Below are 23,759 nucleotides of genomic sequence, written 5' to 3'. Positions count from 1 at the left end.
TTCCCAGGATCCTTGCAAACCACCAGAGTTTTTGCCTGGGCCACATTCAGTTCTAGACCCTATTCTGCCATTCATAGTCTTCTCCACCAACTTCATCAGACCTTCTTCTGAATCAGCCAACCGCATAGTCATCAACCAATCACCCGCCACTCCCAATATGGCCGCCTGTTGGCGCTATCTCCTGAGCCTCTCCCAATCTGGCCTCCCAGTGGCTCTATCTGCACGGGGCCACTCCCAATCTGGCCTCCCATTGGCTCCATCTGCCGGCGGCCTCTCCCAATGTGGCCTCCCATTGGCTCTCTCTGCCCTCTTGCGCTCCCAATGTGGCTTCCCATTGGCTCCATCGCTCCTCAGCGGCTCAGCCCCTCCCCATAGGCCCTTCCATTGTCTCCCTACTTAGCCACTCCCAGTATGGCCGCCTAGTCGCGGCTCTGTGGTCTTTAGGGAAAGCAGCGTCCTTTCCTGTTCCGTCGCGGTGGCCTGTGGGATTGTGGCGGCCCGTTTCGCGGTTGGTGTCCGCGCCCAAGATGGCGGCGGCCGTAGTTGGCGTCTCCTTGAAGCGCCGCGTGCCCGCGGTGACCCTGTGGGCGGCCGCGCGGCAGGTGAGGGGGGCCCGGCGGGCGGATACGTCAGGGAGCGGGTCGGGGGTTGGGCCCAGAGGGGAGGAGGTGGGGAGCTGCCAGGGGGCTGTGAGGGGAAAGGGGGCGGAGGGAATCCAGGAGTGAAGAGTCTCCTGGTAGTGCCCTGCCTGGGTCTCCGGCCCCCAGTGCCTCAGTTTCTCTCTGTGTGAAATAGGGGCGGGCGCTGCGAGGCTGGATAGATTTGGGGCCACCAGGGACACGTCGGTGACTTTGGTGACAGCTGTTCTGTTTGGCTAAAAATGAGGTTTTTGAGAGGCACGTGAATCATTTTTAAAATCCTCTAGGTTGGTCATGGTGCTCTCTACCGATTTATGCCAAAAATATATGAGTAAGTAATAGACATCTAGATAGGCTACGCCCTGTAGACGTTATATGTGGTGGTTACGCTACCCAAAATTGGATCTGTAATTCTCCTCTGATGTTAGCAGTGTTGGAAACTGTAGCAGGTATGTGGGTAAGGGGTAAGTATTATCTCTGTCTGTTTAATTAGAAAATGAAAATGCTGAGGTGGACGCTTGTTGAAGGCAACACAGTAAGTCAGTGGTCGATCCTGGGCTCCTGACTACAGATATCTTTAATCGCTAGGCAGCAAAATAAATCTCTTCCCAACCCAGCATGTGTTGTCTAGAAAAATACACGAAGGAAATCTAAGGGGCTGTGTTGTCATTGTTTGAGCATAGGCCTGCCGTGGAGCACAGACAGCAGCTGCAGCAGCACCCGCTGTTCAGGCCGTAGCCCCACGTATCAAGACGTTTGCTATCTACAGATGGGATCCAGACAAGCCTGGGGACAAGCCGCACATGCAGACCTATGAAATTGATCTGAATAAGTGAGTATGCATGTCAAATTATATGGATGCTGACCCCAGAGTGCTGCTCCACAGAGATGCCTTTTCCTCTGTCAGCTTTGGAGTGGTGTAAATCCTTTGAGACTCTAGACGTGGGTTTAATTTAGTCACTCTGTAGCAGTTAATTAAAGGTCATAGCAGCTGTATTAGTTTTACATGATCATTCAAGCTATGTTAGGATGATCAGTTACCGCACAGACGTGTCTCAATCATGTTATAACAAGCTTGATTTTGCCAGTGTAGATGGGACCAGATAATGTTGTCACCAGGTAAAGGAAGTAAAGGTACAACCATGTAGTACAATTCCTTTAGCCTGATGGTAACACAGGGCCAGAACATGATAAGTAGAACTGTGTCCAGAGGAGTCCAACACAGGTGTCTCTCAAGATGATTAAAAGGATAGTTCAATTTCAGAATGTACATGAGACCCTCAAATGTCCCCAAGCCATACTAGAAACGCAAACACATCCAAGGTTTTAACATGTTTTGGAATACATGATAAAGTTTCCATGTATATTCCAAAGTGGAACCATGCTGCATGTACAGCTCATGCTGGTATATCAAGAGAAGGATCCAGCAGAAATTATGGAGGTTACATCAGCTCCTCTCAAAGTGAGCATGTGTGCCTGCCATTCATCACTTGGGTTTGCAGCTTGGGGTTGTATTAGAGATGCTCAAGTGGTAGCTGTGGCCAAGAACACTTTTTCCCTCTGCAGTTAGCAAGAAGTGTGCAGCCTTTTCTTTGGGATGTAGGAAGGAACCTTGGTACGAACACCTGTGCCTCTGTTTCCTCAGGATCCATTGCACACTACTTGGGGTCCATTTAAGTCTATTCTGAAATTCTAAACTAATGCAGAACGTAGCCACATGCTTATTAAAAAAAAATCTCGCGGAGAGAGCTGACTCTGTTGCTACTCTGTAGTCAGCATTGGCTTCTGACTAGTTTCTGGGTGGAATTTTGTTTCTTACCTATTACATAAACCTATTTATTACATACTTGAATGATTTTGAGACCTGGCTTTCCTTATGTATTATCGCCTCATTTATGCTTAATGAGGACACTGAAACTCATAATAATAAACTCATAATTGATTTAAAGGGGAGGAGCCTGTAGCAAGGTCATTTACAATGAAAGCCTCCCCACTGTCCAACCCAGCCAGAGTTATTGATCTTTGGGGCACAGTGCGAAGCTCATCTGGTTTTTTGGTGGCTTCGTACCCCCCCAGGAATTTTGGTGAGGGTGTGCATTAAAGCACATGGGGTAGTATCTGTGTTTTATTTGATTGGGTGATATATATTTTGTCACTTGGGATTGGTTTAAATGGGCAAGCTATTGTATTTAGAATTTTTATCCTTAGTATATTTGATAGGCACTTCCTAATAGAAATGCGAAGAATAAAAAATCCAGTTTTTGTAGGATCTGTGTTCTGTAACAACAGACATATAGGCCGATAGCTGGGGGGTGCAGATACTGCTCCTCAAATAAGGAAATGAATCTCTTCAGAATTTCATCAGGAGCAAAGAGGGAGTTGTTGCAAACAAGGTCAGACAAGTAACTTTGTTTCCAGAATCTAATGTGTGAAAAGAGTGGAAAGGAAATAGCTGGGCTGTGGGGAATATGCAAGTTTATTAAAGTGACTGGTTTCCATTATAGGTGTGGGCCTATGGTACTTGATGCGCTGATCAAGATAAAAAATGAGATGGACTCCACTCTGACCTTCCGCAGATCATGTAGGGAAGGTGAGGTGCTCTTTTTATAATTAATTATAAAATCAGTTATGTTGTGGATCATTTGACACACTGGGTTCTGAGAAGATACTCATCTAAACAAAAGTGGATGATGAGAGTGGATATCCTATGTCCAGAAGAACAACTCAGGATAGACCTTAGTATAGGGTGACCAGACAGCAAGTGTGAAAAATCGGGACGAGGGTGGGGGTAATAAGAGCCTATATAAGAAAAATACCCAAAAATCGGGACATCTGGTCACCCTACCTTCATATACTATACTGCCTGTGATGCTATTAAGTACAGGCACTTGACATCTGTCAGGTTCAAGTGCTAGGCTCATTCATAGAGGAAAGTTATCAAATAACTTTGTTTCAATCTCAGTACATCAGTTAAAATTATTGGTCCTGAGTTTTGTTTTGTTTGCTGGGAATGATTGAAGGATTTTTCACTCTTGCCTCTTGACCAGGTTAAATAATTAGCGTCGGGGGGAAAATCAACCTTGATGATTTTAAAAGCCACTTCTGTTGTGTACCTTTGTGTGTGCTAGAATGCAGGAGGGTAATTGGCCAAGAATTGTTTCTGGTTTTGCAAATATTTCATATACTATAAGTCCAGAAGGGACCACTGTGTTCATCTAGCCTGACCTCTTATAGAACACACGCTTCCCTGAATTAATTCCTGTTAGAATTAGAGCAGATCTTTTAGAAAAACATCCAATCCTGATTTTAAAATGTCCAGTGATGGAAAATCCACCATAATCCTTGGTAAATGGTTCCAGTGGCTAGTTGCCCTCGCTGTTCCATATTTGCAGATTATTTCTAGTCCGAATTGTCTAGCTTCAGCTTCCATCCATTACCTTTGTCTGCTAGATTGAAGAGCTATCCCTCTAATATCAAATTTCTGTTCCCCATGTAGGTAATTATACACTTTAATCAAGTCATCCCTTAGTCTATTCTCTTTGATAAATTAAGTATGTAGAAGTCTTTGAATCTCACTGTAAGGCTTTTTTCCCAATCTTTCAGTCATTTTTTCAGCTCTTCTCCAAACCCTCTCCAATTTTTCCAATGTTCTTCTTGAAATGTGGACACCAGCACTGGACAGAGTATTCCGGTAGCAGTCACCTGAGTGTAAAATACAGGGGTAATATAACCTCTCTACTTGTAGTTAATATTCTCCTGTTTATACATCCAAGGATTACATTAGCCCTTTTAGTCACAGTGTCGCACTAGGAGATGAGGTCCCTTCTAACCCTATGATTCTATGTAAGTATCATGTGCAGCTGATTATACATCATGACCCCTAGTCTTTTTCAAAGTCCCTGCTTCCCAGAGTAGCCCTTTATCCTTTAAATGTGGCCTAGGCTCTTCGTTCTTAGGTCTTTGATTTGACTGTCTTGAAACACACACATGCTGTTCTCTTGCGCCGAGCTTACTAAGTGATGCAGATTGCTCGGTATCATTTACCTATCTCGTCATTATTTACCATTCCACCAATCTTTGTGTAGTCTACAAACTTTATCAGTTATCTCTTTTTCTTCCTGGTCTTTGATAAAAATATTGAATAGTGTTGGGCCAAGAGCCAGTCTCCTGTGGGACCCTCTAGAAACACTCCCAGTTGATGGCAATTTCCCATTCACAATTACTTTTTGAGATCTATCAGCTAGCCAATTTTTTATCCATTTAATGAGTACCATGTTGATTTTGTAGCTTCTCTGTTATCCAGCCTAGCTTCTCTTGCTCAGTCCCAGGGTGAGACCATAATTCTGTTGGTAACGTCAGTGTGCTGACTTGGGAACAGTTGTGCTGTGATGGCATGGGACAGAAAGATGGGTTGAAAGGGGCAGAGTCCTCATTTTTAACTAATTATACAAGGTTGCAAATAAAAACCAGAAACAAATGGAAGGGGAATAGATTTCTGTTTAGTCTCAAGTACTACAGTCTTTTCCCCAGAACTGTCTAAAAGGCATCTGGTTTTAAATGTTGTTGCCCAGTGTTGACTCTGGATATCACAACGAGGAATTTCACACTGTGCAGTTGCTTTCAGAATCTAGTGTTGAGGAAACAAATACCTAAGAGGTGGTGCTTACTCTCAGTTCAGTTCCCTATGCATTTGGAAGTAGTTGCTTTGAATATTGTTCTTTAAAAGTTTAACAGTCCCATATCGTGTTGGGCTGACCTAATATATGTCCTCTTCTGCCACAGGCATTGTTTTGCTCTCTAGTCCCTATTGATAGCTTGCTGGGCTGTCAGAGGGTGCAGGAATTCCACACCAGATCCAACTAGTGGTCCAGCTAGTCCAGTACCCGTCTAAAAGTGGCCAGTATCACATGCTTCTGAGAACAGTTCAAGAATCCGCATAACAGAATAAACAAAGGAAGCTCCTTAACCTGTTAGTTACTGTTTGGCTTATCCGCTAAACCTGGGCTTTATGCCCCTTAAAATTTTTGTGTCCGTATAAAAAGTGAATCCCTCTTTGGAACACTAAATCTCTTCGTCTCGGTGATATTTGGGACAGGTTCCACAGAATCTATTACCAGTGCAAAAAAGTGTTTCCTTTTGTTAGGCTTAAAATGGTTGCTTTTCAGTTTCATTGGCTTTCCCGTTGTTCTTCAATTGTGGAAAGATAAATAGCAGCGTCCAATATACCTTCTGTATACCATTCATTATTTTATAATCTTCTGCCAATCTTCTGTTTTCTAAGCTACGCCATCCCAATTTGTTTCAGTCTTCCCCTGTATCGAAGTTCACTGTGCCTTCAGTCTTCTTTGGTTTTTGGGTCACCTGTGTTAGGCCCCCTTCTGTTTTTGCTACATCCCTTTAGGGATGGAGTGACCAGATCTGAACACAGTATTCCAGCTGCGGGGGTGTGATGGATTTTATATAAAGATACTATAATCTTAATAGTTTCCATTCCATTCTTTGTAGAGCCTCAAATATATTTTGCTTGCGTGTGTTTTTTGAACACTGCTCCACATTGCACAGAAACTTCCAGGGAGCTGTCCACAGTTACACCCAAATCTATTTCCTGCATGGCTATAGCTTGGTAATGTGTATGTGTAGTTCATATTACTCGTTCCAATGTGCATTACCTTACCTTTGTCAACCCTGAATTTGCCAGCTTCTGCTACAGACCCAACGTAGTCAACTCTTGATGGAAGTCTGATGGAGCCTGTTTCATTGTTAAACAGTGACACTTCTGGCTGGCACAAGAGTGGCTTTGAATGAGATCCCAAGAGAATTTTGATCTTTCTTCTGGTAGAAGAGTGACAACTACACTAGCTTTTAAGATGGCATAATGGCTGGGGGAAAGGGTAGTTTGGGGCAGGAAGGCCCCCCCAAGAGGGTGAAAGGATACAAGTCCGATGCTCCATTGTCTCTTCTCTCCCTCTCAGGCATTTGTGGCTCCTGCGCTATGAACATCAATGGTGGGAACACCCTGGCCTGTACCAAAAGAATTGACACCAACCTTAGCAAGGTCTCCAAAATCTACCCTCTCCCCCATATGTATGTGGTAAAGGATCTCGTTCCGGTGAGTTTCTGCCTCTGTTGTGATTTGTGGGACCACGGATGACAGTGTTTCAGGCTATACCATGGTTTTCAGGAATAGAGCGGCACGCTGCTGAGAGATCATTCCAAAATTCGTACCTTTATATAATGTCTTTCTAAAAAATTTTGTGACAGAACAATGAGAGCTGGGGCAGAGAGAGGTGAGTAACTGATTCCTTATTCCTGTAGCTTCATAGCCAGTGGTTACACCTGTTACTGTTAAATAGGAAGTGGGAAGTTAAAGGGGCAAATGCAACACTTATTTTGCTTGAATGTGCGTACAGAATGTCTGATCTCTTGCTAGTACAAATCATAGTAAATAGTCAGTAAAATAATTTTTGTCTTTTTGTTTAAACTCAGGACATGAGTAACTTCTATGCTCAGTACAAAACCATTGAGCCTTACCTGAAGAAGAGGGATGAATCGAATCAGGGCAAAGAACAGTATCTGCAGTCTATAGAAGATCGTCAGAAACTGGTTAATACTCATGTTTTATTCCCCCCCACCCCGGTGCTTTAATTTCTTCCATATAAGAATTAGGTTAGATATTTTAACAAGTCTATCGTCGTACATAAGTCAGGGCTGTTCCTTAGAGGTAGGTGCAGAGTGGAAGGTGCAATCATTTCACATCCCTGCTAGAATCCTTTCAGAGATTCCCTTATGTGGTGGGAATTGATTGGCTGGAATGTGGATTCTGTGGGTTTGTCTGCATGGAGAAACTAACTACATAGTGTTAGTTACCACAACTCCTATGGGTTGTAGTCTAACGTGATGGGAAAACAAGCAGTGTAGACACAGACTTAAACATCAGATCAGCTGTCTGCACTGAGGTTTTGTCTTTGCTGCCAAAGAAAAATGTTTTTGTGGTTTTTTGTTTCTGCTTTTTTTATATCAAGATAACATGCATTAGATCTCTGTGATTTTTACAGCGAGGTGAGACTAGGCTTTGTAGGTATTACCTTGACGTAGCTTGGTGTGGTCAACTCTATACCCCCTATCCAAGTTAGACCTCAGCTGACTACATCATGGTAAAAACGACAGTGCCTTGTTTCCACTAGGATTTTACAGGGAAACAGCTAATGCATGTTAGCTAGCTCAGTGTGAAAACACATGTTTTTGGCATTGTGAACATAGCCATGGTGTTAAGCCACAGTTAATATTGTATAAGGTACCATGAGTCTTTGTTGGTCATGTTTTAATACACTGTTGGTTTCCCAGGTAAGTAAGCCCTTTGGGGGCTTTACACTGTTGACAGCTAGGATTGAAGATGGGAGGGCCTTTAAAGAGATTTGCCCACTGGAAAAGTCTTGAAGGAAAAAAGAAAACATTTCGAGAGAAAACATTTTACATTGCCAGTAACTTTCTGTAGGTTTCCCCTTTTGCTACAGTTGGTGGAAAAATACAGGTTTTTTCTCTTCACACCCCAGCCTGTCTGGAAAGATCCTGCGATCAAGTTATAATTCTGTGCTAGGGACATTGGTTTGTTGCTATGGCCAATACCATGGTGTTGCATTTGCAATATCACTGCAGTATCAAGGAGGAGCAGATGGGCTAGGTTGTCCAAAGAAGTGAAAGAGGGCTTAGTTTGAACTGCAAATATTCCTTTTTTAAAAAACAAACAAACAAAACAACCCTAAGAAATTGTTTAAAAACATGTGAGAAATAACAGGATATCATTTCTAAAGGAATATCTGAAAATTTCCAGTGTTTCTAACATATTAAGCCATCATATGACTGCTAAAAATGTCAGTGGTACCATAAAATACCAGCACAGAAAAAGGTGTGTTTATCCAGCCTTGTACCAAATGGAAAGCTCTCTAAACCGGTGTTTCTAATCTTCATAAAAAGTCCAGTTTATAGTCCAGTTGGCGCGGGGCTGGCAGGCTCCCTACCTTGAGCTCCCCAGAAGCAGTGACATGTTCCTGCTGCTCCTAGGCGAAGGAACAGCCACGAGGGGTTTGGTGTGTGGGAGGGGATGCAGTTCCCGGTCAATGGGATCTGCAGAGCCAGCGTTCAGCACGGGGCAGCATGCAGAGCCGCCTGCCGCGCCTCCACCTAAGAGCAGCAGGGACAGTTCGCCACTTGTGGGGAGCCACCCAAGGTAAGCGCCCCCAGATCCAGCACCCCAAAGACCCTACTGTGCACTTGTCCCGAGCTGCCTCCCAAACTCCCTCCCGGAGCCCGTGTCCTGCATCCCCTCCCACGCCCCAACCCCATCCCACACCCAAACTCCCTCCCTCTTAGTTAACTGGAATTTTTCACTTACCGGCACCCCCCATTCCCCCAGCATGTCAGATAAAAAAGCTTTTACTGTACATTGTTTAACAAAACCCCAGAATTTCCTATCCAAAGGTCTGAAAGTCTGGATTAGGGTATGGAAAAGATGCCATGGTGCCATCTGTATATGGGATGATTAAATTAAAAGTCCTGTCAGCTTTCCTTTTATAAAGTGGCATCCATTTGAAATCTCATCAGTTTAAAAAAAATGAATTAAAAGTCTTTTCAGTTGCTATACAGTGCTGGAGTCTGATACTACCAATGTTTCGGGTTTTGCTGTTTTTTCTAAAAGAAATTCTTATCTTGCTTTGTGAAAACCTACACAAAGCAAAACTGACCAGGCACGATGTGGTGTCAAATGCACAAAGTAAACTGAAAAAACAAAACATTTTTCTCAAATCTTTTATTTCTTGTAATCTCGGGTATTACTACTAACTGGTAAAAGTTTTGAGAAAGAAGCTAATTTCAGTTTGACTTTGTCCTTTTAAGTCTTCCAAAAATACATTGAATCCTTTTCTCCAGTCATACAGCACTTTTGCCACAAACTCTGATTAGCTTCTTGAAACTTAAGCTTCAATTTTTTAGGAAAATATAGTTGAAGTATTGAAAATGAGTTTGATACTTCCTACATTTGGAAGGATTTCACTGCAGTACAACCCATCTCTTCTCCTGTAGACTTATTTTATTGTTCCTCTTCGCTGATAAATTTATTCTTGTATTTTTAATTCAAAACCTTCAGAATTTCAGTCCTGTGCAAATAGGGTTCATTCTTTAAAAGGGGAGCCCAGTTAGAGTGTATCCCCAAGAAGCAATACTCAGAAATGAAGTTTAAATCAGATCAAGCAACACCCTTTAATTTGAGGTGGGGGGAAGGACATAGAGGACCCTCTTACAAAAATGACCCTATTACTTTTATTTTTTCTTACTTATCAGAGGACGCTTCCTGACTTGTGTTCATCCATAGTCTATGCTTGGGAGTTCTACTATGAAATAATGGACTATTGTGTTCCTAGCTACAGGCGTTGTCTACACTGGCCTAGAGGTCCAGTGCCGTACTGTATAGTACATCTCCTTTTTTTCTTTTTTTTTTCCTCTCAGTGTCCCTAATAAATGGAACTCTGAACAGTCAGGATACGATAATTATCTGTTTTCATATAATGTGCCGGATCCTGTGATGCTCCAGCAAATAATTAAAGGAAAAACACAACTCCAGTGTTTTGTATATAGAAGTGGCTTCATGTTGTGGCTGGGAGAGCAGGGATGGTATGACTGCCCTAAGTTGTATTTGTGGATCTGTTCAAAACACATGGTAAAATGCCACTTCTGTTCTTTAGTGGTTTTGCCCTCCTTTTTTGGTAGCCTTCACTATTTCCTTCTCCTCCTGGGAATGTTGACTTGAGCTATGATCAGCTCTTGATGCTTCCATGCTTTTCCTTACAAGCCCAGTGGGGCCTGCTTGAAACAAGCTGTTGGAATGTAAGCATTGTTTTCTCTTCCACTTCTCCTACTCCCCCACTATTTTCATTGCCCCCTCCCTCCACAAAGAATCTTATTACAATACAGCCAGAAGTAAAGGATCCCTGGTTTCCTGTTTCGAAGCACCAACTGACAGGAATCTCTCTGCAAGTGCAGAAACTGGTCCTTTACCACACTTAGCATGTGAACATATGGAAGTAGGAAGTCACAAGGGGGAAGAGGGTGGCCAGGGAAGCACATGTCTGTGAAGATCACCTTTCAGAAGAATTGTTTCATAGATAATGTCTTGCATTGCTGGCTGTCCTTTCTCCCATTTGTATTCAGGACGGACTCTATGAGTGCATTCTATGTGCCTGCTGCAGTACGAGCTGCCCCAGTTACTGGTGGAATGGAGACAAATACCTGGGCCCTGCAGTGCTTATGCAGGTAAGAAGAAGGTAACTGCTGTGTCGTGGGGGAGGGGCGGGGGCAGGGCGGCATGATGGTGTTTGATAAAACAGGGTTGTTGAGTTACTTTCTGGCACTTCCCCTCTTTCTGAAGCCAGTGGAAATGTGCAATGTGGCACTGTAAATCCTTTTAAGGGGGTCTTGTTTACTCAGAGCTCAAGAGCAAGGGGATTTAGTAAATAACCTCAAATATATTAAAACACTATAAAATATATTTGACACTAAACTGGGAGGAGTGGTAGATACGCTGGAGGGTAGGGATAGGATACAGAGGGACCTAGACAAATTGGAGGATTGGGCCAAAAGAAATCTGATGAGGTCAACAAGGACAAGTACAGAGTCCTGCACTTAGGACGGAAGAATCCAATGCACCGCTACAGACTAGGGACCGAATGGCTCGGCAGCAGTTCTGCAGAAAAGGACCTAGGGGTTACAGTGGACGAGAAGCTGGATATGAGTCAACAGTGTGCCCTTGTTGCCAAGAAGGCCAATGGCATTTTGGGCTGTATAAGTAGGGGCATTGCCAGCAGATCGAGGGACGTGATCGTTCCCCTCTGTTTGACACTGGTGAGGCCTCATCTGGAGTACTGTGCCCAGTTTTGGGCCCCGCGCTACAAGAAGGATGTGGAAACATTGGAAAGAGTCCAGCAGAGGGCAACAAAAATGATTAGGGGACTGGAACACATGACTTATGAGGAGAGGCTGAGGCAACTGGGGATGTTTAGTCTACGGAAGAGAAGAATGAGGGGGGATTTGATAGCTGCTTTCAACTACCTGAAAGGGGGTTCCAAAGAGGATGGCTCCAGACTGTTCTCAGTGGTAGCAAATGACAGAACAAGGAGTAATGGTCTCAAGTTACAGTGGGGGAGATTTAGGTCGGATATTAGGAAAAACTTTTTCACTAGGAGGGTGGTGAAACACTGGAATGCGTTACCTAGGGAGGTGGTGGAATCTCCTTCCCTAGAAGTTTTTAAGGTCAGGCTTGACAAAGCCCTGGCTGGGATGATTTAGTCGGGGATCAGTCCTGCTTTGAGCAGGGGGTTGGACTAGATGACCTCCTGAGGTCCCTTCCAACCTTGATATTCTATGAAAATAAATTTTGAAAAGTCAGTAGCCCCACACGGGGATGCACCTCTCTCTAATCCTGTGTAATTCATCCCCAGTTAGTGTTGGTTATTCACTCTAAGCCCTGCTTGTTGTGAACAGTGTGGATGGGGCATGATACAGATGTTATGAAAGGCCTTGTGATATTACTTAAGGGTTAGGTAATAAGCGTTTTTCATTATCTAACAGCCTGAAGAGCAGTAAGGCACAAATAGAAGGTATCTTGTTTTTCCACTGCTTACCAGAGGCTGGCTTGCTCTTCTGGATGATACACATAGACTAACTGGGTCATGTTCTTTACTGTCCTTTAGAGATCCCCTTTTTTTTTTCCTCATTCCAAAGAAGGGTATTAAACCCACTTCCTGGCTTGTTCCAAAAGATCAGTGGGTCAGTACTGAATATAATACATTGTAGAGAGAGAGAGACTGAGCGCAAGATAGAAAGCCAGGAATTCCTGAGTTCAAATTCCAGCTCTGAGACTCTCTCTCTGTGACTATGATATTTTCTCTAATTTTTCTCCCTCCGTTTCCTTGCCTGTGGTGTTAAAATGATAGTAATACTTGCTTACCTCACATGGGTGTTCTGAGCAAATAACACTTTCTAAAGTGCCTTAAAGATGAAAACTACTTAGTAGTTTTCATCTTCATCTTACCTGTCATGCTAATGCACTGAGCATATTGCACTGGCAGAGGAAGCAAATTAATCACTGTTCCATTGATGAAAGATCACATTAGCTATTGCAACAATTTCCAGATATTTTAACTAATTACTTCCAATAACAATTGCACCCAAGATTTTAAAGAAGTAGTTGGATTTTTGCAGCATATTAAAGGAAATGATTTAGACTCCGCACTGAAAGCCTTAAGTTAAATCATGCTTTTGATATGTATCTTTAATCAAATGCTTTTTTCCAAGTATGGAAGGATACAGCATGCCCAGTAACGCTCTGCTTTTCAGGCATATCGCTGGATGATTGACTCCAGAGATGACTACACAGAAGAACGTCTGGCACAGCTTGAGGACCCATTTTCCCTCTACCGCTGTCATACCATCATGAACTGCACACAGACGTGCCCCAAGGTACGTATCCCTCTGACAGCATGTACCCCTATGTTCACCCCTTTTTCAACACTATGATAAATTTCGTACAAAGTATGCCTTGTGAGGTATCATTTGAAAACTCATAATTTACTGATCATTATTGTTCTGGTAAAATATGTGGTGGTGATGTATATAAAGTTATAGGATTCTGCTGTATGATATTAACACAGCAATGTTCCAAGTCTGGGGAAGAGTCAAACCAGTTCCCCAGAGACACAAGTTTAGCCGACACCTCAGCCAGATGTCAGCAAGATCAAATGGACTATCACCTGATTAAGTGGTCACCCTTTGGCAGGAAAGAGGATGTGGGCAAAAATCTACATCTTGACAAAAAGAAACAGCTGGGGGTTCTGTCCACACAGACTTTGTCTCCTGAACCTCAGCTGGAGATGATCCTCAAAGAGGAGAAAGAGTTCTAAAAAGAGATAGGAGATGCCCCAAATTATCTGTTCCTCCTTTCTACCCACGGTTTCCATAACACCTGAAGAACAAATTAAACAGCTCCGGACTGGGGGAGGGATCTTGGCTGAAAGATTCAGGCTTTGTCTACACAGGCAAGTGAAAGACACCACTTTTGTCGTTCAGAGATGTTTAAAAAAAAAAAAAAACCACTCCCGCCCCCGAAAGACAGAAGTTTTGTTGACAAGAAGTGCCGGTGTGAACAGCGCTTTGTAAAACGCTAATGCCACTCGTTTAAGATGGAAGTTTCTCTCAGCAGGAGAGCTGCCGACAAGCAGTGGCTAGGCTGCACGTCTTTTAACAGCACAGCTGTGTCGCTAAACACTGCATAGTGTAGATATAGCCTCAGTCATTACCTTCTTTCTACTGTTAATAAACTTGTCTTATTGTTTTATCTAGACCGGTGGTTCTCAACCTTTCCAAACTACTGTTCCTCCTTTCAGGAGTCTCAAGCTCGAGCCCTCTCCTTGGGGCTCAAGCGTGTATCTTAGCTTTGTGGAGCCCCAGGCAGTAGCCCTGCTTGGCACCCCTAATGTAGGCCCTGCACTTGCGACACCTCCCCCCTCCCCCCAAAAAACCTGTCCTGTGACCTCCAGGGTGAGAAACACTGATCTAAATTAATTGACATACGTTAGGGGGCTTATTCCTTCACCCACTTACTTCCCTGGTCCTTCTCACATGAACAGAGAGGAACAATACCCGAAGTCCAAAGGTGCAAACAATTCGATGTTTATTGGGTTGAACTTCCAGCAAGCATGATTTCTGTTTCCTTCCTTAGTATCCTCCTTCCCAGTTCTGACACCACAGAGCCTTACACCTGTGTCTCTGTTCCCATTCCTGCCCTTAGCAAAACATGATTCCAATTTCCCCCCTCCCACCCACCCAACCACCCACTTCCTGATTGACTGCAGACTATATAGTAAAACTTGAGTTCTGCTTAGCTATACCTTAACCAATCATTTTCCTGAAATTTAACTAGCCAATCCTAACATATTGTAACATGATTATGTAACCAATTATATCCCACCACCTTAATTAGTTTACACCCAGCAAAATTAATTATACAGCAGACAGAAACAATCACAGAACCAGACAGAGATTATACAGACAAACAATAGCAAAGTGGGAACTATAATGACAAAACAATACAGAAGTGAGGATTTCACATCCCAGCTATTGATAAGTGAGTTCTTGCCAGACAGGATGCTATCAAACTCTAAGTTTCCTTTTACATTTTCTAGGCACTTCCCTTTCTCTGGAGGTGATACGCACTATCAGGACAGGATTGTATTCCTAACAGCCCAATAACACCTTATTTCAATGTGACTAGTTTGGAATGTGAGAACGTGACCGTTCACTTCCCAGCTTATGGCTGCCTCTGTTGCTTAGCCAAAGGCCTTAGCCTAAGAACAGGGCCTCAGACTGTCACAGTAAGAGAAGGCCCTTACACTGGCAGACAGTGATTTTGATTCTTTCTTTTATACCTCTATAACTAGCCAAGTGATAAGAATACACCTAAATTCTTAGAGTGTAGGCCTTTACAGACAGACCTGAATATCTATATCCTAACAACATACCCCCTGGAAGACATCTGTATGCACCCAGGAGTACACATACTCCTGGTTGAGAACCACTGTGACTGGAGTCCCAGGGGAGCCAGCTGAGGTCGCTCGATTAGGGTGAACAGTAAAGAATGGGGCAGACAATCCCTGAAGCTGGTGGATATTCCAATACTTAGATTTACCAAGCCAGCACACAACAGCTTCTACAATACCTCACTGGTTACCCAGAAGCCAACAACACTGTTCCCTTAAAGCAACCCAGCCTCAGGCCTCCACCCAGACACCCAAGTCAAATATGATGAGGATTACTGAAAATCTTATTCATCATATAAAAAATTCTACCAATCCCAAAGGATCAGACACATTACCTCCCAGGTTAATGAATATTCCAGATCTTACCCAAATAGATGCTTTCAGCCAGTTCTTATTAACTAAACTTATGAGGTTCAATAAGGATAAGTGCAGGGTCCTGCACTTAGGACGGAAGAATCCAATGCGCCGCTACAGACTAGGGACCGAATGGCTAGGCAGCAGTTCTGCGGAAAAGGACCTAGGGGTGACAGTGGACGAGAAGCTGGATATGAGTCAGCAGTGTGCCCTTGTTGCCAAGAAGGCCAATGGCATTTTGGGATGTATAAGTAGGGGCATAGCGAGCAGATCGAGGGACGTGATCGTCCCCCTCTATTCGACATTGGTGAGGCCTCATCTGGAGTACTGTGTCCAGTTTTGGGCCCCACACCACAAGAAGGATGTGGATAAATTGGAGAGAGTCCAGCGAAGGGCAACAAAAATGATTAGGGGTCTAGAACACATGACTTATGAGGAGAGGCTGAGGGAGCTGGGATTGTTTAGCCTGCAGAAGAGAAGAATGAGGGGGGATTTGATAGCTGCTTTCAACTACCTGAAAGGGGGTTCCAAAGAGGATGGCTCTAGACTGTTCTCAATGGTAGCAGATGACAGAACGAGGAGTAATGGTCTCAAGTTGCAGTGGGGGAGGTTTAGATTGGATATTAGGAAAAACTTTTTCACTAAGAGGGTGGTGAAACACTGGAATGCGTTGCCTAGGGAGGTGGTGGAATCTCCTTCCTTGGAAGTTTTTAAGGTCAGGCTTGACAAAGCCCTGGCTGGGATGATTTAACTGGGAATTGGTCCTGCTTCGAGCAGGGGGTTGGACTAGATGACCTTCAGGGGTCCCTTCCAACCCTGATATTCTATGATTCTATGATTCTAAACTAAAATTTATTAAAAAATAAGAGTATATTGGTTAAAAGATCAGTATACATACAGACATGAGTACAATTCTTGAGATTCAGATTCATAGCAGAGATGGGAGCTTTGTAGTTGCAAAGAGCTCTTTCAGAATTAGTTCATAGCTTATATTCCGATATATATTCAGGGTGGTCCAGTCAGGAATCTCAGCCTTGTGGCTTAAGCTTCTCTTGCATGAAGTCTCAAGCAGAATCTGAGATATAATAAAAGGATTGGGACCCATAACATCTTTATATAGTTTCAGGCCTTCTTGTAACAGCTCGGAGTCCTTCAGTGAACAACAGGCAATTAAGGAGACTTTTGAAGTAGATCCATTTCCTAAGCATCACTGGTAATTATCTACACAGATTAACATAAGGCAATTGCCTGTTTTTCCACCATTCACAGATGATTTGCTATACATTCCAAGGAGAGATGAATATAGGCTATCCTATGTTTACAGTTCATTTAAATGTTAAGATGTCCTTTTGATCTCTGAATTAACAATACAGCATAGCCAGGGACTGTTTGATTACATTGTTAACCTCTACCAATATATATGTAAACACACACAAACACAAATGTTATCTACTAATGTGTCTTTAAGAGTTGGATTTGTATCATTTATCCTGCGGGATGTTTAACCCTTTCTGGTCATGCGTCACAAACCACTGATCTAGACCGGGGTGTTTGGATTGAAGTGTTTGGGAAGCTCCATTTAGGATAACAAGATCTGTGCATATCATTTTCTATTAATAACATGACAGACTTTATATGAGCTTGTGTTGCCCAGTAGAGGGCTGGGCAGTACAAGGTGTTCATTTCTTGGGGGAAAGTCCGGGACTGGGAATTTGCTGGTGTTGCTCTGCTGTGTAATTCAAAGGTGGCTGGCCATAGCACCCTTCACAGTATAACAGGGAGTAACTTACATGCCGGAGGCTGTGTGTGATCAAATCAGGAGTGGTAGCTCTCACAACAAAGCAGTGTAAAAAGCATCCCAGGTTGGAGAACTGAGGGGATACAGCTGATCACCGGGTCAGATTGTGCCCTGGGTAAGGTCACACCCTCCCTGATCTCACTGCTAGGATGTTTGCAAAGATGATGTGCGGTGGGAGCAGGTGAGTAGAGTCCCATGTAGGTTGTTAGACGATCAGGTTGAGGAATGAGAGCGCATCAGGCTGAACAAAACTTTAAACTTGCCCTCTGAAATGTGCTGTATGTTCTTGTGTGTGAACAATCAGCTGCTGCACTTGTATAGCAATAAGTGAAACCTATCATGGAATGGAACGGTGACTGAAGCCCATTGTTTGTATTACAAGCAATTGTGACATCTCTTCTCCCTCACCAGTGGAGGTCATAGGTGCAAGGGTACTTGCACTCAGTCTGTGGGCCCAATGACTGGGGTGCGAGCAAGAAAGTCTCTTGACTAACATGTTTGTGAAATGCTGGGATTTTTTCCTAGGAACATATGCACCCCCTTAGCAAGGGGCCTCATTACCTCCCACCCGCCCTAAAGAAAAAAATCCAGGAAAGAGTCTTATGAGCTCCAAGAAAAGGAGTACTAGTGGCACCTAAGAGACTAACCAATTTATTTGAGCATAAGCTTTCGTGAGCTACAGCTCACTTCATCGGATGCAAGACTCCAGAAAGTCTTGAAAGCTGCCTTCTTAGGGGATATTTGCCATGCACTTCAACTCAATTAGGCACAATTAGTAATCTCTGCTTCAGAGATTAGGGCTATAATAGCAGTGGGAGGTGCAGGTAATGACTGCAGTGCATTCACTGAGTTGTGGTAGGCGAGGGAAGTCTATCATGGTTCTAAATATTGGTGTTAGACCATCAAGAGCAGTACGTTTATCCTCTAAATAAGTATCTGTTCATATTCCTGCCATTCAGGGTATCATTGAAGTGCTATATAGTGTGTGAGTGTGTGAAGACGCTAAAGTGGGCTTCAGCTATGTCTGGGAATTGTAATGCAGTGGGAGCCGGTTACCAGGGCCAGTTTAGGTAGCTCCCAGTTTGCTTGTTAATAATGTGCAGATCGCTACATTCAGAACCACGGGAATGAATTTTTCAAATCAAATCTGTGCAGAAAGTAAAATCTCCATCATGCAGTGACCTAGTGAGTTGTCATGGCAGATAATCAAGTTTGAAGGGGTCTAGCTCTCCTGCAAATAGTAGTATTCTTTAACTCTACGTGGGTTGCATCTGGAAAGGTGTGAAATTCTTCCCTATAGCTTTTTGAAAACAGCAAAGAAATTGCTTCTAATCAGATTTACAACTGAAAGCCCACTACCTAGTAGGCAGGAGGCAAATGCCTGCTCCAGGACTACATAACTCTTGGAAGTAAGATTCTCAGGGATCATCCATCTCTACAAGTGCTGATCACTAAAACTCAGTGCTTCTGTGCGTATTAAATTGTGATTCCAGGTTACATTTATTGCTGACTTCTACAGAATGTAGGTAACCAGTTACATTTAGAGCTAGATCGTCAGTTGATGTGAACTGATGTAGTTCCCTTGAAGTCACTGTTCATCTATACTAACAGAAGATCCTGTGTGCGCGTGCACAGGTGAGAGAGAGAGACAATTGTGTGAGCATTATAATGAAGCAGCTAATCATGGGTTTTGCGTTTCTTACCGGTATCTGACTTATTAGTTAATAATCACCATGTTTCAACCTAGACACTGTAACCCTGGGTCTTCCCTTGGTCATATCTGAATTCTCCATGATTAGCGGTCTGGCAGGGTGCTTGTGATTTTTCCCTTTTATGTTGAGATTAAGCATACTCATTTAGTTAGGCAGCACTACAGGATTATATAAAGTCCTTTCACAGCATGAATGGTGGCTCTACAATACAACAACAACATCCTTTGGAAAACTGAACAACCAGAAGCACGATGGTGTGCTAGAATCATTTTTGTGTTGTAGCCTGAAGTGCTTTTGCTTTCTATCCCTCAGGTTCCATTTAAGATGCGGTTCTTTCTTTTCTCCTAGTTTTAAATAAAACATTAGGTTTTGTATCTTGACTCCAGTGAAACTTACACAGAAGACCATCTTGATTAGGCAAGCTCCTGCCTTCGGAGCCCATGTGAAAATACCTCCAAATGTATTGAGTACAACGCTGCTCCAACTTAATCAAGAGATTTTATCTCTCTGAGCCATTAGGTTTGTTGTCAGTTCCTTGAGTGGGTGCTTGTTAGGTCTTGCTGTATTCAGACCAAAAGATAACAAATATTTTTGTTTCTTAAAATGACATGGGCTGGTGCTAGCAAATATATATTGTGGCCCAGGAAGGGGCTGCAAACATTTGAACGAGGGCCTTTTTTGGAGATTTTATCGGTCAGAATTGGGCACCGTTGCAGAGAGGCAGCTACCTGCTGGATATGTCCCCACTCACCCCACCTGGCTTGCCTCTTCCTCTCCTCTCCTCCCCCCACCCCCAGACATCGCTCCACTCCTTCCCTGAAAAGTTGGAATTGGGAGTGCAGTGACTTTGCATCTTCTCACGTTATGGTATGCAGAGACATCCAGGATATTGCCTGTCTTGTCTGGGGTAGATCATAACTGAGTGGCTCCCCTGTGCACCATATCATGCGAACAACCAAAAGGAGACACCATACTGGGGCTTGCCATGGGAGCAGGTGGACTCTACTTTTATTTTTCAAAATGAGAAGGCGTGGATTTTGCAGCCCACACTCTGCCAGCTTGCCTCAGTGGGGCTGGCGTGGCTGTGAGCTTACAACACCAACCCACGTTGATGTAAAGGAAACTCTATTAAGCGTAGTGTTAATTTCTCTGTCTGCTAACTGTTACACTTTGTCTTTGTAGGGACTGAACCCTGGAAAAGCAATTGCCGAAATCAAGAAAATGATGTCAGCTTACAAAGAGAAGGCAGTCAGCGCATAATGCTGTTTCTTAATCATAGACGTAAAACGCACATACTGTAGCTGAAGGTAATTTATATCTGATTTAGAAAGAGGGTTCCAGCAGGGACTCATGTTTTCCAGAGATATGCATGTACAATAAATACTGTAAAGAACAAATAAGAGCTCCTACTATATTAATATAATTGAACCAACTTCTCTCTCTCCCCTGTGCCTCCTGGATGAATTTATAAAGTCCAGCTGAAGTCTGAAATTGGTTGACCTCTGGTGTGTGCAGGTTATGGGAGTGCTACACCTCAGGCTTCACTCTAAGATTCTGGATATGGGGAAGTCATCTGTTTCCACATTGGCACCACAGCAAAGTAGTAACCCGAAGACGATAATTCATCTAATAACGTTCATTCAAATATAGCCATCGCTGAGGTTAAAGGTATGGGAGAAGCTTTCAAGGAAGGTGTGTGGGTAGAAATTACATGTGATGTGGGAGTCATCAGCCTGAAAATTTGGGAGGTTTTATGGGAAGAACCTTGCCTGTCAATGAAACTGTAACTACCTAGGCAAGTGCTATGCTGCCTCAGACCAGTGGTCTCCCAGCCCGAGAACTTAATGATCCAACCAGCACAACAAATTCAGGGATGAATCCTGGTCAGGCACTGCATACATTGCGTACATGCTAAGAAGTTGTCCGCATCAGATGCTTCCGAGTGCAAGAAACCCTGTAATGCAAAACTGTGGAATAAGCTACCCATAGTGGAATGTTATTTATTCCCCTGTTAGTTACTGGTCTGCTCTGAAGCACGAGGAGTTACATCCCTCCTGAAGCATACTTCTATTTAATGGAACCCTGCGTGTTCTTATTCATATAACTATCTGCTCCTTTTTTGAGTACTTAGAACTCTGGGGTGCTCTCAGAACTTGTGGCAATGAGTTCCATAGGTTGGCTATGGATTGTGGTTAAATCAGTTTCCATTTGCTTCCTTTTCAGTCTCATTGAGTGCCCCGTGTGCTACATATTTCACTCAGTTGCAGCTGACCTGTGGCTGCACCAGTTAACATCCTAATTGGATACAGATCCACAAGATTCCATGTGCAAATATTTTAATGGCTTTCAGCTAACTGCAGGCACATGTCCCCTTTAACTTATTGATATGTCTGTATTCTATTACATCTTCCCTTCTGCAAAATCTGACAATCTCTTCCATCTATGGGAAGAATTTAGTTTCCATATGAATAATTTGTTACCTTATAAAAAATGTACTCTCCATGCTCCCTATTGCTAAGAGGCAAAGGAGCGTCTGAGTCGATGTTCATATCTTCATCACATATTGTTCCTGAGTCAAATGAATAATCTCTTGAATTCTGGTGAATTTTATCTGCTGACAGCTTAAATCAATTTGCTACTTATCTTTATGATGCCAGAGGCAAAATCATATATTGAGTGAAAGAAACCCTGTAGAAGACAAGGAAAGAATGAGAATAAAGTTTGTGGTGCACCATCAGCATTATCCGTGTAGAAGGTTTCCTCTGTGAAACAAAGTTTTGATGATTTCTTAAGACTGTCTCTTCACCTAAGAATAAATAAATCCCGGCCATGCAGAATTTTGTTTTAATGGGAAGGAAAGGGAATGTACCGGTTGGCATATTTTAGGGGAATGTCTGTTTTAATCAGTTTCTACTAGTTGAGGATTGAAGTCCATGGCCTATACAAAATTAAAGATTTACATTTTTTGAGCTCTTCATGTCAAAAGCATCCCAAATACAGTACAAGGGCTGGCCGCTGTGTCCATCACTAGGGTGGCTTTACCTGTTGCTGAAATGCAGCCACCTCTGCAGTAAAGAAGGTAGCAACAATTTACTCTCCATCCTCAACTCTTGTGGAGAACACTGTATGTAGCTGAAAGTGCAGGGAACCTCGGGTCTTTACCATGTAATTACCAGAGCTGGAATTTGCCTGGAGTGTAGGTTAACATCCTTCTTCTTCAGCTGCTATGGCTTCTTTTCAGATCAGGGAGGGTGCTGCTTACTGGTTAGCTCCAGTTCCGAATGGCTACAGCAATCCAGCATTTATGATAAGCGCACTCATCTCATCCTCTTTATTTATGGGTCGGGCTCTAAAATTCATAGGCCATTTTGGTCAATTTCACAGTTGTAGGATTTAAAAAATTGTAAATTTCATCATTACAGCTATTTAAATATGAAATTTCACAGTGTTGTAATTGTAGGGATCCTGATCCCAAAAAGGGGTTGGGGGGTTTGCAAGGTAATTGTACGGGGGGGTGGTTACGGTGCTGCTGCCCTTACTTCTGCGCTGCTGCTGGTGGCAGTGCTGCCTTCAGAGCTGGGCAGCTGGAGAGCGGCGGCTGCTGGCCGGGATTCCAGCTCTGAAGGCCGAGCTGCCGCCAGCAGCAGCGCAGAGGAAGGGTGGCCTGGTGTGATGTCGCCACCCTTATTTCTACGCTGCTGCCTGCACAGCTGGGCCTTCGGCCAGCAGCTGCCACCGTCCGGCCACCCAGTTCCGCAGGCTGCGGCAGCACAGAAGCAAGGGTGGCAATACCGCAACCCCCCTAAAATAACCTTGCAACACCCCCACACACACGCACACGCCCCCCGCAAGTCCCTTTTGGGTCCGGATCTCCAATTTGAGAAATGTTGGTCTCCCCTGTCAACTCTGTTTAGGGCGAAAGCACACAAAAGACCAGATTTCAAAGTCTGTGATGCATTTTTTATGGCCGTGAATTTGGTAGGGCCCTATTTATGGAGGCATGGGAAAGAGACAAGTGAATGCTGAGCCTTTGTTTCAGCTTACCTGGCCGAGCGGATGCTCAGTTGGAAAGCTTAAAAGTCAACGAGGCATAGCTTGGTTTAAACAACAAAGGGAAACTGTAGAGTCATAAAGTTTAAGGCCCAAAGGGAACACTAGATCATCTGTGCTGACCTCCTGTGTATCACGGTCCACCCACCCCACCCCACACTGAAACTAGACTGTTTTGTGCCACAGGCTGAAAATAGCGGGGACCAAGGTGCACCAAGTCCCCTGTAATGACGGGGAAAGAATTATGTAAGATACACCCAGGTAATCCTAGCAAGTGACCTGGATCCACAGGCTGCAGAGGAAGGTGAAAAATCGCCAAGGTCACTGGGGGAAATTCCTTCCTGACCCCACCTATGATGACTGATGAGATCCTGAACGCCTGAGCAAGAACCAGCCAAGCACCGGAGGAAGAAAATGCTGGGTGCCACCTCATAGCCCTGCCCCATGCCATCCAATGTCCCATTTAAAGTCATGGCCATCACTGATGCTTCAGAGGAAGGAGATTTTAAAAAATAACAGAATACTTGGGGGGAGTGCCCTTTCTGACCCCCGGAGGTGGCCAGTTTCAACCCTGAAGCATGAGCTTTGAGGATAATAAGGTAAACACTAGCAATGAGCCACC

The 23,759-nt window shown here is 43.7% G+C and overlaps 1 protein-coding gene across 2 annotated transcripts; it reads left to right on the top strand.

The window, feature by feature from the left end:
• Window positions 1-452: 452 nt before the first annotated feature.
• Window positions 453-21,824, top strand: SDHB (succinate dehydrogenase complex iron sulfur subunit B). Of its 2 annotated transcripts, none has more exons than XM_077837093.1 (9): window positions 453-602; window positions 1,322-1,470; window positions 3,143-3,228; window positions 6,611-6,747; window positions 7,125-7,241; window positions 10,842-10,943; window positions 13,026-13,148; window positions 20,270-20,394; window positions 20,566-21,824. In XM_077837093.1, the coding sequence occupies exons 1-8, from the start codon at window positions 528-530 to the stop codon at window positions 20,345-20,347; spliced, it is 867 nt and encodes a 288-aa protein (XP_077693219.1). In that variant the 5' UTR covers window positions 453-527; the 3' UTR covers window positions 20,348-20,394; window positions 20,566-21,824. The 2 variants fall into 2 exon arrangements, with proteins under 2 accessions (XP_077693219.1, XP_077693218.1); XM_077837092.1 differs by having other exon boundaries at window positions 20,561-21,824.
• Window positions 21,825-23,759: the final 1,935 nt, after the last annotated feature.

This window comes from Eretmochelys imbricata, chromosome 18, assembly GCF_965152235.1.
Source record: "Eretmochelys imbricata isolate rEreImb1 chromosome 18, rEreImb1.hap1, whole genome shotgun sequence".
In the NCBI taxonomy this organism is placed as follows: Eukaryota; Metazoa; Chordata; order Testudines; family Cheloniidae; genus Eretmochelys; species Eretmochelys imbricata.
The sequence above is the reverse complement of the archived record's forward strand: the minus strand, read 5'-3'. Positions and strand labels throughout refer to the sequence as shown.

Bases quoted from the DNA above. Each gene is read 5' to 3' on its own strand.
- SDHB (XM_077837093.1), top strand. From the start codon at position 528: ATGGCGGCGGCCGTAGTTGGCGTCTCCTTGAAGCGCCGCGTGCCCGCG. The intron at 3,229-6,610 runs GTGAGGTGCTCT...TCTCCCTCTCAG, and splicing joins CCGCAGATCATGTAGGGAAG to GCATTTGTGGCTCCTGCGCT. The intron at 13,149-20,269 runs GTACGTATCCCT...TTGTCTTTGTAG, and splicing joins GCACACAGACGTGCCCCAAG to GGACTGAACCCTGGAAAAGC.